This window comes from Aethalodelphis obliquidens, unplaced genomic scaffold, assembly GCF_003676395.1.
Source record: "Aethalodelphis obliquidens isolate GAN/ISIS:26980383/991018 unplaced genomic scaffold, ASM367639v1 scaffold9, whole genome shotgun sequence".
Lineage (NCBI taxonomy): Eukaryota > Metazoa > Chordata > Mammalia > Artiodactyla > Delphinidae > Aethalodelphis > Aethalodelphis obliquidens.
Window position 1 is genome coordinate 20,387,870 of NW_020837953.1, and position 17,092 is coordinate 20,404,961.

Sequence of the window (17,092 nt, forward strand, 5' to 3'; positions counted from 1 at the left end):
GGTAAAGCTATGAAATGGAATTTTAAGCAGCCAGATAAAAAGTATACTTTTGAAATATTTTAACAAGATAGGAAAAAGCTCACCAACATAACTGAAAAGGATGTAAAACTTCATGTATATAAAATTCCATTATTGTCATGAAAAAATGTACATGTAAATAGAAAAGCAGAAACACAAACCTATTAAGAAATACATTAAAATATTGAAGTGTTTATCACTGGCTTCTAGAAATACGGATTTTTGTTCCCTCCCTTACACTTTGCTCTGTTCCAAGGCTTTTAAAGTCAGTATACTTATTTAATCAGAAAAAATTAAAACTATCTTAAAAAGACTGAAAAAAAAAACCCCTAAATTTTTAACAGTGGCTAACAGTAGCTGAACTATGGTTGATTTTTATCTTCTTCTTCATAATTTTCTTTATTTTCTATACTTTATTTTCTTTATATTTTATGTTCTAGCATGTGCAGTGAATTTAGTGGTTAAGAATGACTTTAGGTTCAAATCTTGGCTCTGCCATGTATTAGTTGTGTAAATGTAAGAAACTTTCTTAATTTCTTTAAGCTTTATTTTCCCATTTATGATATGAGGAGAGGACTTTTTTGGTTTGGTTGCCTGGAAGTTAAGAGCCAAATATGTGGTCCAATTTTATCAATAATATAGGACCTTAGGATCTGGAAAGCTGGGTATCTAGATCTTATACTTCTATCTCATTTCTATCTTCTCTGATTCTAATTTTTAAATTAATTTAAAAATATTTCTTAGAAGCTACCTGAAGTTACCTATGGAAGTAGGCAGATAAATAAAACAAAATGAATGTCTTAGTATCTCCCACTGGTCTAAGTATCTCAAAGTGTGGCCCAAAGAATGCCTACACCAAAATCACCTACGGGTACTTGTTAGACGTAAATACTAGAAACACCCAATATCTGAGAATGGAGCCGAGGAATCTTTAAACAAACTCTCCAGGGAATTCTTATATTCACTAAAGTTTTAAGAGTCCCTGCACTAGACCATAAGCTTTTTGTATCACTATACCTTGCATGTAGTATTTATTCAATAATGCTTGTTTATTGAATGGATTTATCGTACCACTTGAGGTATGAAGTAATGTATTTGGGAACTCTGAAAACCAAAACGTTCTATGAGATTGTAAGGCATGGCCAGCTGTCTCTTCATCTTTCGTTTGTGATGTCTTATCTTAATCAACTTCTTGGCAGCATTTGATACCGTTGACCACTCCCTCCTTGAAACACTTTCTTCTCCTATCTCAAGAGAAACAAACACCATCTTCTCCTGGTTTTCTTCCTACCTCAGTGGTCTCTCTTCTTCAGCCTCCTTTGCTGGCTCTTCCTCCTCTGCTGACTCTGACCTGAGCCCCGTTCTCTTCTCTAAGTGCCCTCATCCAAGGAGGTATCTACATGCCAGATACAGGTACTTCCATATCACTATTTCTAGACCTGACCTCTCCCTAGAACTCTGGATTTATATATCTAGCTGCTTATTTGACAGGCCTACATCTCCACATGGATGGCTAAAGTGCCTATCTGTTGTTTATATTCTCAAGCATAGTTTTTTCCCTGACCAGTATTAGAATTCCCTTGCAGAGTTTAGGGAATTTCACATCATGCAAGTCTTGTGAGAGACTGCTTCTCATTTGAGAAATCTAAAAAGCTAGCTATCTGCTTCCCCAAGCACTCCTGGCAGCTAGCCCAGTGCCCTGGCTCAGTCAGTCAGATGCACCCACTGGGGACTCTGAAACAGTTAGCTAATTACATAAAGAAGCAGGGCAGTGAGGAATGAATTCTGCAGGTGCTAGTGGAAGGGATGTTAGGGATACACACTGCTGACTCCAACATCAGGAGCCACTAGCAGTGTCCTCCCCAGACTGGTTCTGCAGGATGATTCTGAGTTCCTGGTCTCCCGATGGAGAGTCCACTTCCCAAGTTTGGTAAATTTAACTTTCCTGGTGACTTTGTGAGTTATCAAATATTGTTTCAATAAGGAATTTCTCTGGTTAAATCAGCTATAGTTGGTTTCTATGGCTGGCATGCAACTAACTACTGCTTGTAGAACTCTAGTACAATGTTCAATAGGTATATAACACACCCATCAGAACTTAAACCCTCACAGACCTGCTCTTCTCCCAGTTTTTTCACATCTCAGTAACCTACCATTTATCCAACTGCTTAGTCCAAAAATCTAGGTCGTTATCTTTGATGTCTCTTTCTCTCTTATTCCTTTACATGTCATCTACTGGCAAATTCCATCAACTCTACCTCTAAAACACATCCCCAGTATATCCACTTCTCTCCATCAATTACTACTATTCTAGTCTAAGCCACATTATCTCCTCCTGAACAGCACTGGCCTCCTAACTGCTCTCCCTGCTTCTACTCTTGCCTCCCCTACCGTCTATTCTCTATATAGCAACATAAAATAGGTAGAAATTACAAACTAGGCCATGTCACTTTCCTGCCTAAAACCTTCAATAGCTTTAACCCTAGACCTAAAATAAAATCCAAGCTCCTTACTCTGATTTACAAAGGCCTATGTGGTCTGACTCTCGCCTATGTCTCAGATTTCATGTCATAACACTTTCCTGCCATGAGGTAGCCACACTGGACTTCTTTCTGTTTCTTGAAGATACAAAGCTCTGGAGGGTCTCTCCATTGATCTTGGCACGGATGGCTCCTTCCTTCAGATCTCAGCTTAAATTCATTTGCTCAGAGATGTCTTGTCTGATGACCTAATCGAAAGTATCTACTCAGCCATTCTTTATCACTTCACATCAGTTTAATTCTCTGCACAGTACTTACTATCTGATATTTTCTGAGAGCAAGACTCTTGGTTTTTCACTCGGTTTTTCCTTTCAATTTACAAATCCATCATGTGTGTTGTTATTGTTATTAACAACATTCATTTACTCAAAATATTTTTGACAACATTATTAACAACAACAGAAACATGCATTGCAGATGAGTAACTTCTGTTTAGCAGAGGTAAGTTGTCCAAAGTCACACGGGGAATCTGTGCTAGAACTAGAATTTAAACGCAAACCTATTGGCTCCACAGCCTGACCTCTGAAATGCTACCCTCCACCTACTCAAATCTGGATTTTCCACAAAGTCCCAGCTTATGTTATAACCCTCCATAAAGCCTTCCCTATTTCAGCTAAAATCATATAGCACTGATGGTATAGATCACATATCTTCTCGACTACCTCTACTGTCATAACATTAACGTTATCTGATTATAAGTGATCGGCAACTTAGGTTGCCCCTTCAGTAAAAGCGCCTCAGAGATTCTTCTACTATACTGATCATTGTGCTACTAGTTTAATATTATTAAAAGACTAGTAATCTCAGAGGCCAAAGCAGTAGTATGAATTGGCTTCTTTTTCTACTATTTCCCCATAGACATGTTCTAATTGTGCCTTTAGTTGGCTGCCAAATGCCTGAGATTTCTATACTCTTCTCGTTGCTGTTAATTCATTCTTTCCAGTTGTGACCATCTCTGTCCTCCTGGACCCTGCAATTACTTCTCAGTTTCTACTCCTTCATCCGCCATAGCTACTTCTCAATGGTGATTTTTACTTTAGAAGAGGAATGGGCAAACTGTGGCTTGCAGGTCAAATCAAACCTGCCACTTATTTTTATAAATAAAGTTTTATTAGAAAACAGCCATGCTTGTTTCTTTATGTATTACTATGGCTGCTTTTGTACTATCATGGCAGAGTTGAATAGTTGCAACAGAGACCATGTGACCTGCAAAGCCTAAAATAATTACCGTCTAGCCCTTTACAGAAAGCATTTGCCAGACCACAGTTCAGAGGAATCAAAACTGAAACCCAGAGATGCAAAGTGACTTGTCCAAGATCCCACAGCTGGTAAGTGGCAGAGGCAGAACTACACTCATTCATTTACATGGATTTTAATTTACAGATTCTGAAAGTCATGGTACCACACAGTTTTTCTTTGCATCTTTGTAGGTTTCCTTGAGACTTTAGTAGTCTTACACAAGCTAACAGATAGATAGCTTAATTTTCAAAAGCAATCATCAGAAAAGCAGAGTATAACTAATCCAAAATACCAAGTGGCACCAATCTTGGGTAATCTGCAGGTGAAATCAGAGTCCTGCAGAACACTGGAAGTTTTCTTGGTGGAGACAAAGCCAATAACATTGGTTTTGTTTTTGAGCCCCCAAACCACTGCCAAAGAGTCCAACTCAGTTACATATAGGAGCCAGGCAGGTAATAGAAGTGAAAAAATCAGTCTAATATTATGACATAGCAGGGAGTGATAAAGGCCTTGGTGCAGAATTAAAAACAATAAAACCAACCAAACATAGCTGCAGGCAAGAGCAGGACTTGGCATCAGGCCACCAGTTTCTATCCCTGGACTATGTCAGCAATTCTTATAAATCTTCAAAAGCCAAAATGTAAAATCCTAATCTTTAAATAACAAAAACAAACAAACAAAACACCAAACCAACTGATTTGTTCTTTTATTAAAGTTTTAAGAATAAACTAATCAAATAAATCACTCAAATAAAATCTTCTTACCCCGGGGAGCCTTACCTTGAACAACATACACCTTAGTCAAAGGGAAGTCAATACTCTTTGCCATGATTTCAATTTCTTGTTTAAGCTTTCCCTCAGGAAGAGGTGTGAATTTGTCAAATAAAGGGGCAATGTAATCAGCATAGATGGTGACAAGCACCTGAAACGCAAATATGAGAACAACCTATGAATATGTCCTTAAAGAGAAACTACTCACTATACAGATTCAATATTAAAACTATGTGATCCCAGCCCTGAGAACAGGGACCTTATCTTATTTGCTCTGGTATTCCCAGCCCGAAATAGTACCAGTACAGCATTCAATATCTGTTTGATGAATTAAATCAAAATGAATAGTCTCTATATGGTAATAACTGAAAAGCCAAATGGTCCATTCAAAACTATCTTGGGGATTTCTGACACTTCATGAGCCCATCATAACTTGGAATTCTGTCTTTCAAGGTAATCATAATAGACTTGAAGTGTTTGCTAAAAAAAGAACTACTAGAGCTTGACTGTGTGCTATTATTTGGTTTGCCTGCTAATATTACTGACCTGCAGTTCATAACTATACACACTGGTTGAAACAGTACTTCCTTAAGCATTTTGGGAGCATTTCCTCTGCTCTCTCTCCTGTCACTTCAATTTGCCATACAACATATATTTGTAAGTCCAATTAGCACCCATTTTCCAGTCATGATCCCCAGCAAGAGGTGAAGCAATAAGCATCATGGTAATTCAGACTAAAAGAAACCTCACCATCAGTGCAGCTGAAGAGCTGATAGGACGTATTTTCTGGGGGCTGTTAACAGGCCATTTTGATTGTGTTGTAGTGTTTGTGCTGTGAAGCAGTTTGGAATATCGGAAAGAGAAGAGGAAAAGAAGATGTGAAGAAGGGACAATGGGGAAGCGGAGAGAGGAAAAAGGAGGGAGAAGGAAGAGAGGGAAGAAGGGGGGGCTGTGGGGGGAAAAGGGAAGAGGCAGGGTGAGGGGGAGGGGCAGGAGGAGGGGGCAAGGGACAGAGAAGAAGGGGTAAAGGGCAAAGGGGAGAGGAGGAAGGGAAAGGCAGGGGAAGGAGGGCAGGAGAAAGCAGACACGTTTATGCTTTCTTTTTCTTATCCCGCTTACATCTATTCTCTCTCCAAAATATCCATGGTTTTTAGACACTGGAGCTCAGTCAAGAGTCATCAAATTGTCAAACTTAGTCATCATTCTGGTGGCAACTCACAAATGCACAGCCCCAAACTGCTTGACAACTGCATCATTAAAGGTAACTAACAACTAGCTTCTAGAATCTATAAGAGCCAGTATAAGGAGAAGAAAATCTATGGTCAGAGTCAACTCTCCCATTTCTATAGCTAAAAGCAGAAAACAGAAGGGGAATTTATATGAGCACCTATTTATATTTCTTCTGCTTCTTAAGAATCATTTAAATGCTAAGGAAGATTAAATGACAGTTATCTCACCAAGGAACATTTTGTAAAAGAAAATCGAAACAAAGATTTCGCTTACCAGAGACACAACTAGTGTGAACAGCCAGGCATAAATAAAAAAATAGTCTCCCCCAATTTTAATAATGTAAAGTAGAAGTGAAGACACAGGTAATAAAATGCACTGAGTCACAATAAACTTCTTGATTGCATCTTTCATGAAGAACCCCAAAGTCTGAAAAAATAAAAGGTCATCATGAGAAACTAAGAAACTGCTTTTAAAATAACAAATAAGTGAATAGAAAGGATACATTATTAAAGCAATTTTAAAAATTAAAAGGCAGTGAGACTACATGACAACAGGTAGCCTAAGACAATAAGTCAATGTCTTGCATTTTATAGTTTAAAATAAACTCATTTAAATGTTATTAGCTGAAAAAACACTAGACATTAGTGCTAGAAGAGTTTATGGCAAGACCTTAAACTATGATCTTTACCGTATCTTCAGTTCCTTTTCCCTCGATTAATTCATGCTCTAAAATAGCAAATTACGTTTTAATTATTCCCAGCAGAGGACAAAAGCACAAGAGAGAACATTTGCATTCTCTATTTTACCTGCTGATTGAAACCATGTTTTTCTTCTATCACAAAAGTATTATAAAGACTCCACGGCAAACCAGTCAATGCACTGAAAAGTGTAGCCAACAGCAGAAACACCAAGGACTGAGTGATCTAAACACAAGAAAAAAAGAGGCAGTTTTTTAATATTAATTCATTCTTCAAATGAAATATTAGGGAACCAATCAACGAGTATTTGCTGAGTACTTACTATAACTCAAGCAATGTGCTTGATTCTACGGGCCTGAAACATCACTGCTACCCTCAGAGTTTATTTGCAAGACAGGGAGGCACTAAAACACTTCCTTTTATTACACGGGCACCATATGAAAGTTAATTGAAGTCATAGAGACAAAAAGGTTAAAAGAACTTAAATTCAGCCACATATGCTGGTGAATTCAAGAAAGGCTTACAACACTGATGAGAAATGGAATGCTACTCTGAAGAAAGAGATAAATTAGTGGGACAGAAGAGGCAAGGAGGAGTTCCACACAATTTGCAAAAGCAAGGAGAAAGAAAAGAGCACCTTAAAAGTGAAAGATGACAAGATGATGGGCCTAGTTGGGACCAGGCAGAGAAACATAATGGAGCATCAGGAAAGCTGGGCCAGGGCAGGTGGGGCAGAGTGTGCTAAAGTGTTAACAGAGCCAAAACTCAAGAGAGAAAATAACCCTCTAGAACTCCTTTAATTGCCTTAACAACAGGTCCTTAGGAGATCAAAAGCCAAGAACTGCCTCATTTTTCTTTACAAATATCTTTTCCTATGACAGTGGAGGATGAGGGCTAATTGGTATGAAGGGACTTGGGGGGAGGGGAAGGCAATGAAGCAAATAAAACCCTCGCTCTCCCTCCCACCACACCATCACTCTCCCTCTTACTCCCCAGTGTAAAACTGAATTCTTTTAAGTGTGAGTACACCACCAAAGCATATTTGACTTGGTAGTAAAGATGCAGCCACTATGTTTCTAAACATAGGAAGAGGGAGAAGGGAAGAGGAAAAGAGGAGGTTTGTCTGGCTACAACATGCAGGGTGGTTTATGCCAGCATCTGTCCCCAAATGGGAAATGAGAAATTTTTTAAAAGTAGATTCCAGGACCTTCCTCAAAATTACTGAATCGGAATTCCATCTTCAAAAAATACAACCATATTGTATAGATTGTTTGAATACCTGCTTTACTCATTTAACATATCACAAACATCTTTCTATATCAATAAATATAGATCTACTTCATTGCTAACGGCTCCATTACATATATTTCCATTATGTATGTAGCATTCATTCCAATGCTACAATGAACCCGTTTCATTCATTCCCCATAAATTTGTAAAAGTGAAATGTCTGATGTCAGACTCTTTTTTTTTTTTTTTGCGGTACGCGTACCTCTCACTGCCGTGGCCTCTCCCGTTGCGGAGCACAGGCTCCGGACGCGCAGGCCCAGTGGCCATGGCTCACGGGCCCAGCCGCTCCGCGGCATGTGGGATCCTCCTGGACCGGGGCACGAAACCGTGTCCCCTGCATCAGCAGGTGGACTCCCAACCACCGCGCCACCAGGAAAGCCCTGGTGTCAAACTTTTAAAAGATTTTTTGATACAAACTGCCAAGGTGTCCTCTAGAAAAACTATACTAGTTTTCAGTCTGACAGCACCATGAGACTAGTTCCCTATCCCTCAACAATTCTGTCCTATGATTCTTTTAACTGTTTTTTACCCAATATGATATGATAGGTCAAAACAAAGAAAGAAGCACAACTCCTCGATTCTTCATTGTTGTATTAAAACACATTTCTTTGATTGTCAGTATGGATTTATATTTTTCATGTATTTTATGATCATACGAATTTCTTCCTTTGCCCATTTTTGTGTTGAGGTACTCAATTTTTTCTAAGGTGTTCTTTCGGGACTTCCCTGTTGGCATAATGGTTAAGAATCTGCCTGCCCATGCAGGGGACACAGGGTTGAGCCCCGGTCCGGGAGGATCCCACATGCCGCAGAGCAACTAAGCCCCTGCGCCACAACTACTGAGCCTGCGCTCTAAAGCCCGCAAGCCACAACTACTGAAGCCTGCGTGCCTAGAGGCTGTGCTCCACAGCAAAAAAGCCGCCACAATAAGAAGCCCGTGCACTGCGATGAAGAGTAGCCCCCGCTCACCGCAACTAGAGAAAGCCCGTGCACAGCAACGAAGACCCAACACAGCCTAACTAATTAATTAATTAATTAAAAACTCTAGATCATATTAAAATTTATAGTTTCTTCAGACTCACAGACTTAGAGAACGAACTTATGGTTACCAGGGGGAATGAAGTGGGGAAGGGATAGTCAGGGAGTTTGGGATTGACATGTACACACTGCTATATTTAAAATGGATAACCAGGACCTACTGTACAGCACAGGGAACTCTGCTCAGTGTTATGTGGCAGGCTGGATGGGAGTGGAATTTAGGGGAGAATGGATACATGCATATGTATGGCTGAGTCCCTTTTCTATGCACCTGAAACTATCCCAACATTGTTAATCGGCTATATTCCAATATCAAATAAAAAGTTAAAAAAAATTATATTTTTTTTTGGTTAAGTATTGTCAATGTATCTTTGTTTATATTTAAATACTCAATTCAACTAAGTCTTTCTTTTTCTTGGAGGATATAAAATTGGAATTTATTTTTTTCTCAGTTGTCCTAAGAAAATTTATAACCTATATATTCCTCACCAATCTGAAATGCCACCTTTATCATATACCAAGATTACATATACTTAGTTAGGCCTGTTTCTGGTACCAATACACTATTTAAAATTTATGATACATTTTAATATCTAAAAGTTACCACTCATTATTTTACTTATTCAGAATCTTTCTGGCTATTTCTCTGTCTTTAGTCTTTCAGATTAACTATAAAATGTTTTATCATGTGCCCTTCACAAGCTGCTCTGGGATTATACCTGGGCTCTATTCTTTTTTTTTTTTGGCTGCATCGGGTCTTAGTTGTGGCACGCAGGCTCTTCGTTGAGGCATGAGGGCTTCTTTCTAGTTGTGGTGTGCAGGCTTCTCTGTAGTTGTGGCGTGTGGGTTTTCTCTCTCTAGTTGTGGCACAGGCTCCAGAGCACGTGGGCTCTGTAGTCTATGGCACGCAGGCTCTCTAGTTGAGGTGCGGGGGCTCAGTAGTTGTGGCGCCCGGGCTTAGTTGCCCTGCAGGATGTGGGATCTTAGTTCCCCGACCAGGGATTGAACTTGCATCGCCTGCATTGGAAGGTGGATTCTCTACCACTGGACCACCAGGGAAGTCCCTCTACTCTTTTTTTTAAAGTTTATACATCTCTTCTTTAATAATTCACTGAAGAATTGTGATAAGGCACTGATTATCAAGTTTAGCATTCTGCACAGAATGTACCATTTTCTCCTTTTGAAAGTCTAGATTTTGCTCACCTGTAGTCTTCTGAAACATTCTCCATTCTCCCTAGTTTATCAACATATGCCATAAGTTCAAGTTCCTTCTGCACACTAACATATAAATCATCTACGTATGGAGCCTTGAATTAATTTAAGATAACTTGACTTCTTCTTAATCTCACTTATCTTATGCATAAATACCATTTAAAATGAATAATTCTATCAATAAACCATTTTTCTTCTTAAAGAAGATGAACAGTAAGTCTAATTCCCCAATCAGTAGGCTTATTCCCTCCTTAAAACACTAAGATTCCAAGAGCATTGTAAATTATTTTGCCTTAAACAGTAAAACAGCCTCTTAAATGGTCCCCCTGCCTAATATCAATCCCTCCCCTTTCGATCCATCCTACATACACACCAGATGAATCTAAAACTCCACTTCTCAACTTTAAAAGCTCGTAATGGCACTATAACAGGGGTCCCCAACCCCGGGGCCACAGACCGGTACTGGTCTGTGGCCTGTTAGGAACCAGACCACACAGCAGGAGGTGAGCAGTGGGGGAGCGAGCGAAGCTTCATCTGTATTTACAGCCGCTCCCCATTGCTCGCATTACTGCCTGAGCTCCGCCTCCTGTTCAGATCAGCTGCAGCACTAGATTCCCAGAGCAGCGAACCCTACTGTGAACTACGCATGTGAGGGCTCTAGGTTGTGCACTCCTTATGAGAATCTAATGCCTGATAATCTGAGGTGGAGCTGAGGCAGTGATGCTAGCAGTGGAGAACAATGGCAAATATAGATTATCATTAGCAGAGAGGTTTGACTGCACAGAGACCATGATAAATCAATTGCTTGCAGACTCATATCAAAACCCTATCAGTGAGTGGCAAGCAACAATTAAGCATCTGGTGGCAGGCTTTATTGTGGCAAGTGAGTTGATGTACATCAATTGTACAGCTGCATCTAGTGGCAGGCTTTAAGTCAGAATCCGACACGTTTTAGTCTGCGCGTGGCCCGCCCATTAATTTATCTACTTCCATCCATGCCTCTTTCCCACACTGCACACTTGTCTCAGCCACCGTTTTGGTAAGCCCACAAGCTAATCCTAGCCAGGATGAGTAAAAAAACAAACGTCACTGGAGAGCTTCTTTGGAAAGGGGGAAAGACCCAGTGATGAGACAGCAGAAGACTCTAAGACTGCCAACAAAAAGAAAGCAACATTTAAAAGAAAATACCAAGAGTCCTACTTAAATTACGGGTTCATTGCAACAGGGGATTCACATTCTCCAAGCCCGCTTTATATAATATGTGGCCACCGGCTATCCAATGAAGCCATGAAACCTTCAAAACTGCTTCGCCACATGGAGACCAAGCACCTGCATTGAAAGACAAGCCTTTGGAGTTTTTCAAAGGAAAAAAACCATGAACACGAAGAACAGAAGCAATTATGAAGGCCACCACTTCATCAAATGTGTCTGCACTGAGAGCATCATTCTCAGCATGGCTAAAGCTAAGAAGCCCTTCACTACTGGTGAAGAGTTGATCCTGCCTGCTGCTGAGGACATCTGTCATGAACTTTTAGGAGAGACTGCAGTTCAAAAGGTGGCACGTGTTCCTCTGTCATCTAGCACCATAACTAGACGAATTGATGAAATAGCAGAGGATATTGAGGCACAGTTGTTAGAGAGGATTAATGAGTCACCACGGTATGCAATCCAGGTTGATGAGTCTACCGATGTTGACAGCAGGGCAACAATGCTTGTTTTTGTGCGATATATTTTTCAGGAAGGTGTGCATGAGGATATGTTATGTGCACTTTTGTTGCCAACCAGCACCACAGCTGCGGAACTATTCAAGTCTTTGAACAATTACATATCAGGAAAACTGAATTGGTCATTTTGTGTCGGTATATGCACGGACAGGGCGGCTGCCACGGCTGGACGGCTTTCTGGTTTCACTACTCGGGTCAAAGAGGTCACCTCTGAATGTGAGTCTACGCACTGTGTCATCCATAGAGAACTGCTGGCTAGCCGAAAAATGTCACCTGAACTTAACAACATTTTGCAGGATGTGATTAAAATTATCAACCACATTAAAGTACATGCCCTTAACTCACATCTGTTCGTGCAGCTCTGTGAGGAGATGGATGCAGAGCACACACATCTTCTCCTTTTTAAAAAAAAAATATATATATATTTTTTCTTTATTTATTTGGCTGAGTTGGGTCTTAGTTGCGGCGTGCGGACTTCTCTCTAGTTGTGGCACATGGGATCCACAGCGCAAGGGCTCAGTTGCCCTGTGGCATGTGGGATCTTAGTTCCCTGACTGGGGAGCAAACCCGCGTCCCCTGCATTGGAAGGTGGATTCTTTTTTTTTTAATATATGATTTATTTAAATTTATTTATTTATGGCTGTGTTGGGTCTTCGTTTCTGTGCAAGGGCTTTCTCTAGTTGTGGCAAGAGGGGGCCACTCTTCATCGCAATGCGTGGGCCTCTCACTATAGCGGCCTCTCTTGTTGCGGAGCACAGGCTCCAGACGCACAGGCTCAGTAATTGTGGCTCACGGGTCCAGTTGCTCCGCGGCATGTGGGATCTTCCCAGACCAGGGCTCGAACCCATGTCCCCTGCATTGGCAGGATGATTCTCAACCACTGCGCCACCAGGGAAGCCCTGGAAGGTGGATTCTTAACCACTAGCCTACCAAGGAAGTCCCATGTCTTCCCTTACACACAGAAGTGAGATGGCTTTCTAAAGGTAGATCACTGGCCAGAGTTTTTGAGGTAACGAGAGCCGCTCCAGAAATTTCTTTTAGAAAAACAGTCACCACTGGCAGCACATTTCACTGACACAGAATGGGTCACAAAACTTGCTTACTTGTGTGACATATTCAACCTGCTCAACGAACTCGATCTGTCACTTCAGGGGAGAACAACTGTGTTCAAGTCGACAGATAAAGTGGCTGCATTCAGAGCCAAACTGGAATTATGGGGTCGACAAGTGAACACTGGGATTTCTGACATGTTTCAAACATTAGCAGAGATTTTGAAAGAGACTGAGCGAGGGCCTTCTTTCTCCCAGCTGGTGCATGATCACCTATCTCAGCTTTCAAAAGAGTTTGAGCATTACTGCCCAACCACAAAAGACCCCCGAACTGGCAAGGAATGGATCCGCGACCCATTTGTGAATAAGCCAGGTGAACTAACTTTGTCTGTGCTAGAAGAGGATCAACTGCTTGAGATCGTAAATGACAGTGGCCTTAAAAGTGTGTTTAAGACAACTTCAAATCTCCATACATTCTGGATGAAAATCAAGGTGGAATATCCTGAGATTGACACAAAAGCACTGAAAAGCCTGCTTCCATTTCCAACATCCTGTCTTTGTGAAGCAGGGTTTTCTGCAGTGACAGCAACCAAAACGAGACCACAGAGACATAAGCAACACACTTCGGGTGTCACTGTCTCCCGTCACCCCCAGATGGGATCATGTAGTTGCAGGAAAACAAGCTCAGGGCTCCCACTGTTTCTGCATTATGGTGACTTGTATAATTATTTCATTATATTTTACAATGTAATAACAATAGAAATAAAGTACACAATAAACGTAATGTGCTTCAGTGGTTAAGAATCCGCCTGCCAATGCAGGGGACATGGGTTCGAGCCCTGGTCCAGGAAGATCCCACATGCCAAGGAGCAACTAAGCCTGTGCACCACAACTACTGAGCCTGCGCCCTAGAGCCCACAAGCCACAACTACTGAGCCCACGTGCCTAGAGCCTGTACTCCGCAACAAGAGAAGCCACCACAATGAGAAGCCCGCGCACCGCAACAAAGAGTAGCCCCGGCTCGCCAGAACTAGAGAGAGCCCACGCGCAGCAACGAAGACCCAACATAGTCTAAATAAATAAATAAATTTTTTTTAAAAAATGTAATGCTCCTGAATCATCCTGAAACCATTCCCCATTGTCCCCCCACCCCATCCATGGAAAAATTGTCTTCCATGAAACCGGTCCCTGGTGCCAGAAAGGTTGGGGACCACTGCTCTATAAGACTGCAAACTCATTATACTTTTAAAGATTTTCATAATCCAACCCCAAAATGCTACTTTTCACTACTCTTCTCTAAGACCCTTCTACTCCTAACAGACAACTGTGAGCTGGAGTTTAGACAGGTGACTGAGTTAAGGAAGATATTCTATCTGAAAAAAAGAAGTTGTGACAGTCACACTGGGGAAGTTGGAGAATACACAAACTTCCAGGAGTTTCTCTCAGAAGATCTCTAATTCTAATTCAGGAAGGAGAAAATATCCTAGGAATAAGATCTACTGGGCAGTGAGGGGAAGGGGTTTTGACTCATAGATTCTCAAAAGCAACAAGATCTGGGCTCTAGCCCTATCAGTGAACACTTGAAGACTCCAGGACACAGAACATTATAAAGTGCTGCGCCATGAGGGCAGAGTGATCCAGACCAAAACATCCTGATGGCACAGTTCACCTCTTGTCTGAGATGAACCTATTCATTCCATCTTATATGTATAATGTGGCAACAGAACTCTGGAGCATCCTGAGTCATTAAGTTGATTACCTGCTGAAAAAGGCTGGGCCAAATATCACTGTCAAAAAATAAGGACACTGATTATAAGACCATTTGTTGGTAGTTTGGAAAGCAGAAAGTCCTGCCAAAAGACACACTGCCTATGCCTAAGGATAAGCTGAGGTCCACTTAGTTTTCTTCTTCTTTTTCTAGTGAAGAAATTGGTTTTAATTATATGAGAAGTAGATGTTCATTGCTGAATTTTCTTAAAAGATAAGCAAAAATAAGGAAATAAAAATTGCCAAAATTTTCTCCTGAGAAAACCACTTTTGGAATTTTGGTATATACTATTTCAGACTTCTTATAGATGTGGAATATGTGCACAACGACATGTGTACAAGGATGGGCACGAGTGTATGCAATTAAGAAAAATTGAACTGTACTTCCCTGGTGGCGCAGTGGTTAAGAGTCCACCTGTCAATGCAGGGGACACGGGTTCGATCCCTGGTCCAGTAAGGTCCCACATGCTGCGGAGCAACTAAGCCTGTGTGCCACAACTACTGAAGCCCAAGCACCTAGAGCCTGTGCTCCGCAACAAGAGAAGCCACTGCAACAAGAAGCCCATGCACTGCAACGAAGAGTAGCCCCCGCTCGCCACAACTAGAGAAAGCCCGCGTGCAGCAACGAAGACCCAACATAGGAAGGAAGGGAGCTGGGGGAGGTGGGTGGAGGAAGAAAGGAAGGAAGGAAGGCAGAGAGGGAGGGAAGGAGGGAGGAAGGAAGATTGAACCAATCTAAATGTTCATCACCAGGACACTAGTTATATTAAAAATCTGTATGGATATTCACACACACTTTTACTTACTTATGTTGCTTCATAAGTGACTTATCCATTCAACAAGTTCCATTCAATAAGTTGTATGAAATAACAGCACAATAACATTTTTTCCCTGACTGGCAAAAGTTAAAAATCATGTATATAATAAGTACTGGTGAGGATCCAGGGAAAGGGTATTTTAGTGCTTCATACATTATGAAACAACAAAAACCAAAAAAGCTTGTTTCAGGTGGGAATGTGGGCAGCTGTTTCCTCTGTACCATGTACATTAGATTTGAATTCTTTTTCTTTTTTTTGGCCACACCGCACAGCATGCAGGATCTTAGCACATCAGCTAGGGATTGAACCCATGCCCCCTGAGTGGAAGCGTGGAGTCTTAACCACTGGACTGCCAGGGAAGTTCCTAGATTTGAATTTCAATTCCAGTGTTATCATCTTCTATTTCTTTGCTACACTTTCATCCTTGTTGGCCAATTCCCTCTTTCAGTGATCCATCTTTGTAAAATGTCATGTAGATGTATAGCCGGGAGACCAGGAGGCAAGACGACTGCACGCTCTGAATCACTGAATAGCAGATGTGCAGTGACCAGTCACCAGCAGAATTTGAAGAGTGACATGATTGGTCACTGCATGAGCATCTGTTATTTGCACAGTGATCTGTGAACTGAAGAGCTAGCAGGGAATTTGTACTTTATGCAGTTATGCCTGTAACATACTGTGGTAACTGAAATTTGAACCTGCTGAGGGACTGGTGTTACTAACTAAACCATGGTAAGTGAAATGTGTGTATATCAGAACTGTGCAGAGTGAGGACTGCCAGTACCATGCAGCCATTAAAGAAAACAAAGATCTATATAAACAGAGAGGAAGAGATCTCTAAAGCATTGTTAAATACAAAACTAATGTCTCAGAACATTATATAAAATATGTCCCATTAACGTAAGGAATATTTTTATATGTATGTATATAAATTGGGTTTATTCATTCAACAAATACTTATGGAGTACCTACACCATGACTGGCATTGTTCTAGGCACAAGTCACAGCAGTGAAGAAAATATGTAAGGTCTCTGTCCCCTTGGAGCTTAAAAGTCTTGTCAGGGTGACAGATAAAAAGTAAACGAATAAACAGTAAGATAAATGCAAATAGTGGTAAGTGCCTCTATAAAGAAAATAAAATAAGGTGATATGCTTCACTAAAGAGTGACAGAGGGGAAATTCCCCGGCAGTCCAGTGGTTAGGACTGTGCGCTATCACTGCCAAGGACCTGGGTTCAATCCCTGGTTGAGGAATTAAGATCCCACAAGCCACGTGGCTCGGCTGGGGGAAAAAAAAAAAAAAGAAGAGTGACAGAGGGATGCTATTCTAGATGAGAGTGGTCAGAGAAGGCCTCTCTGAGAAAGTGACATTGAAGATGGGAACTAAAATAGGAGTCAGTCATGTTTATACAAAACCACCTTAAATTTTTTATGAAACAATACAGAGAACATGCAATTAAACTCTAACAGCGCATATAGCAGGTCAGGACAGAGTCTATGAAGATACAGAGATATCACAGGAAGAAGAGGTCTTAAAGAGTTTGGCTCCTTTAGAAAACGGTACACAGGAAAGGGATACAGGATGAGCTGAATTAAAGCCCAAGGTACCTACATGTATAGATAAGACCCAACATTTCAAATAAACAATCAGGAAGGAGAGAACAGACTTGGCAATTTCCAAGAAAAAGTCAAAAGCAGTG

The 17,092-nt window shown here is 41.0% G+C and overlaps 1 protein-coding gene across 3 annotated transcripts in view; it reads right to left on the reverse strand.

The window, feature by feature from the left end:
- The window catches only part of ZMPSTE24 (zinc metallopeptidase STE24), a 49,191-nt gene that overhangs the window by 21,441 nt on the left and 10,658 nt on the right, over positions 1 to 17,092 (reverse strand). For all 3 annotated transcript variants that reach the window (XM_027108971.1, XM_027108969.1, XM_027108970.1), the window contains 3 exons: positions 6,604 to 6,720; positions 6,071 to 6,223; positions 4,577 to 4,718 (listed from right to left, as the gene is read on the reverse strand). In XM_027108971.1, the coding sequence (XP_026964772.1) occupies positions 4,577 to 4,718; positions 6,071 to 6,223; positions 6,604 to 6,720 (412 nt within the window). The remainder of the gene's footprint in view (positions 1 to 4,576; positions 4,719 to 6,070; positions 6,224 to 6,603; positions 6,721 to 17,092) is intronic.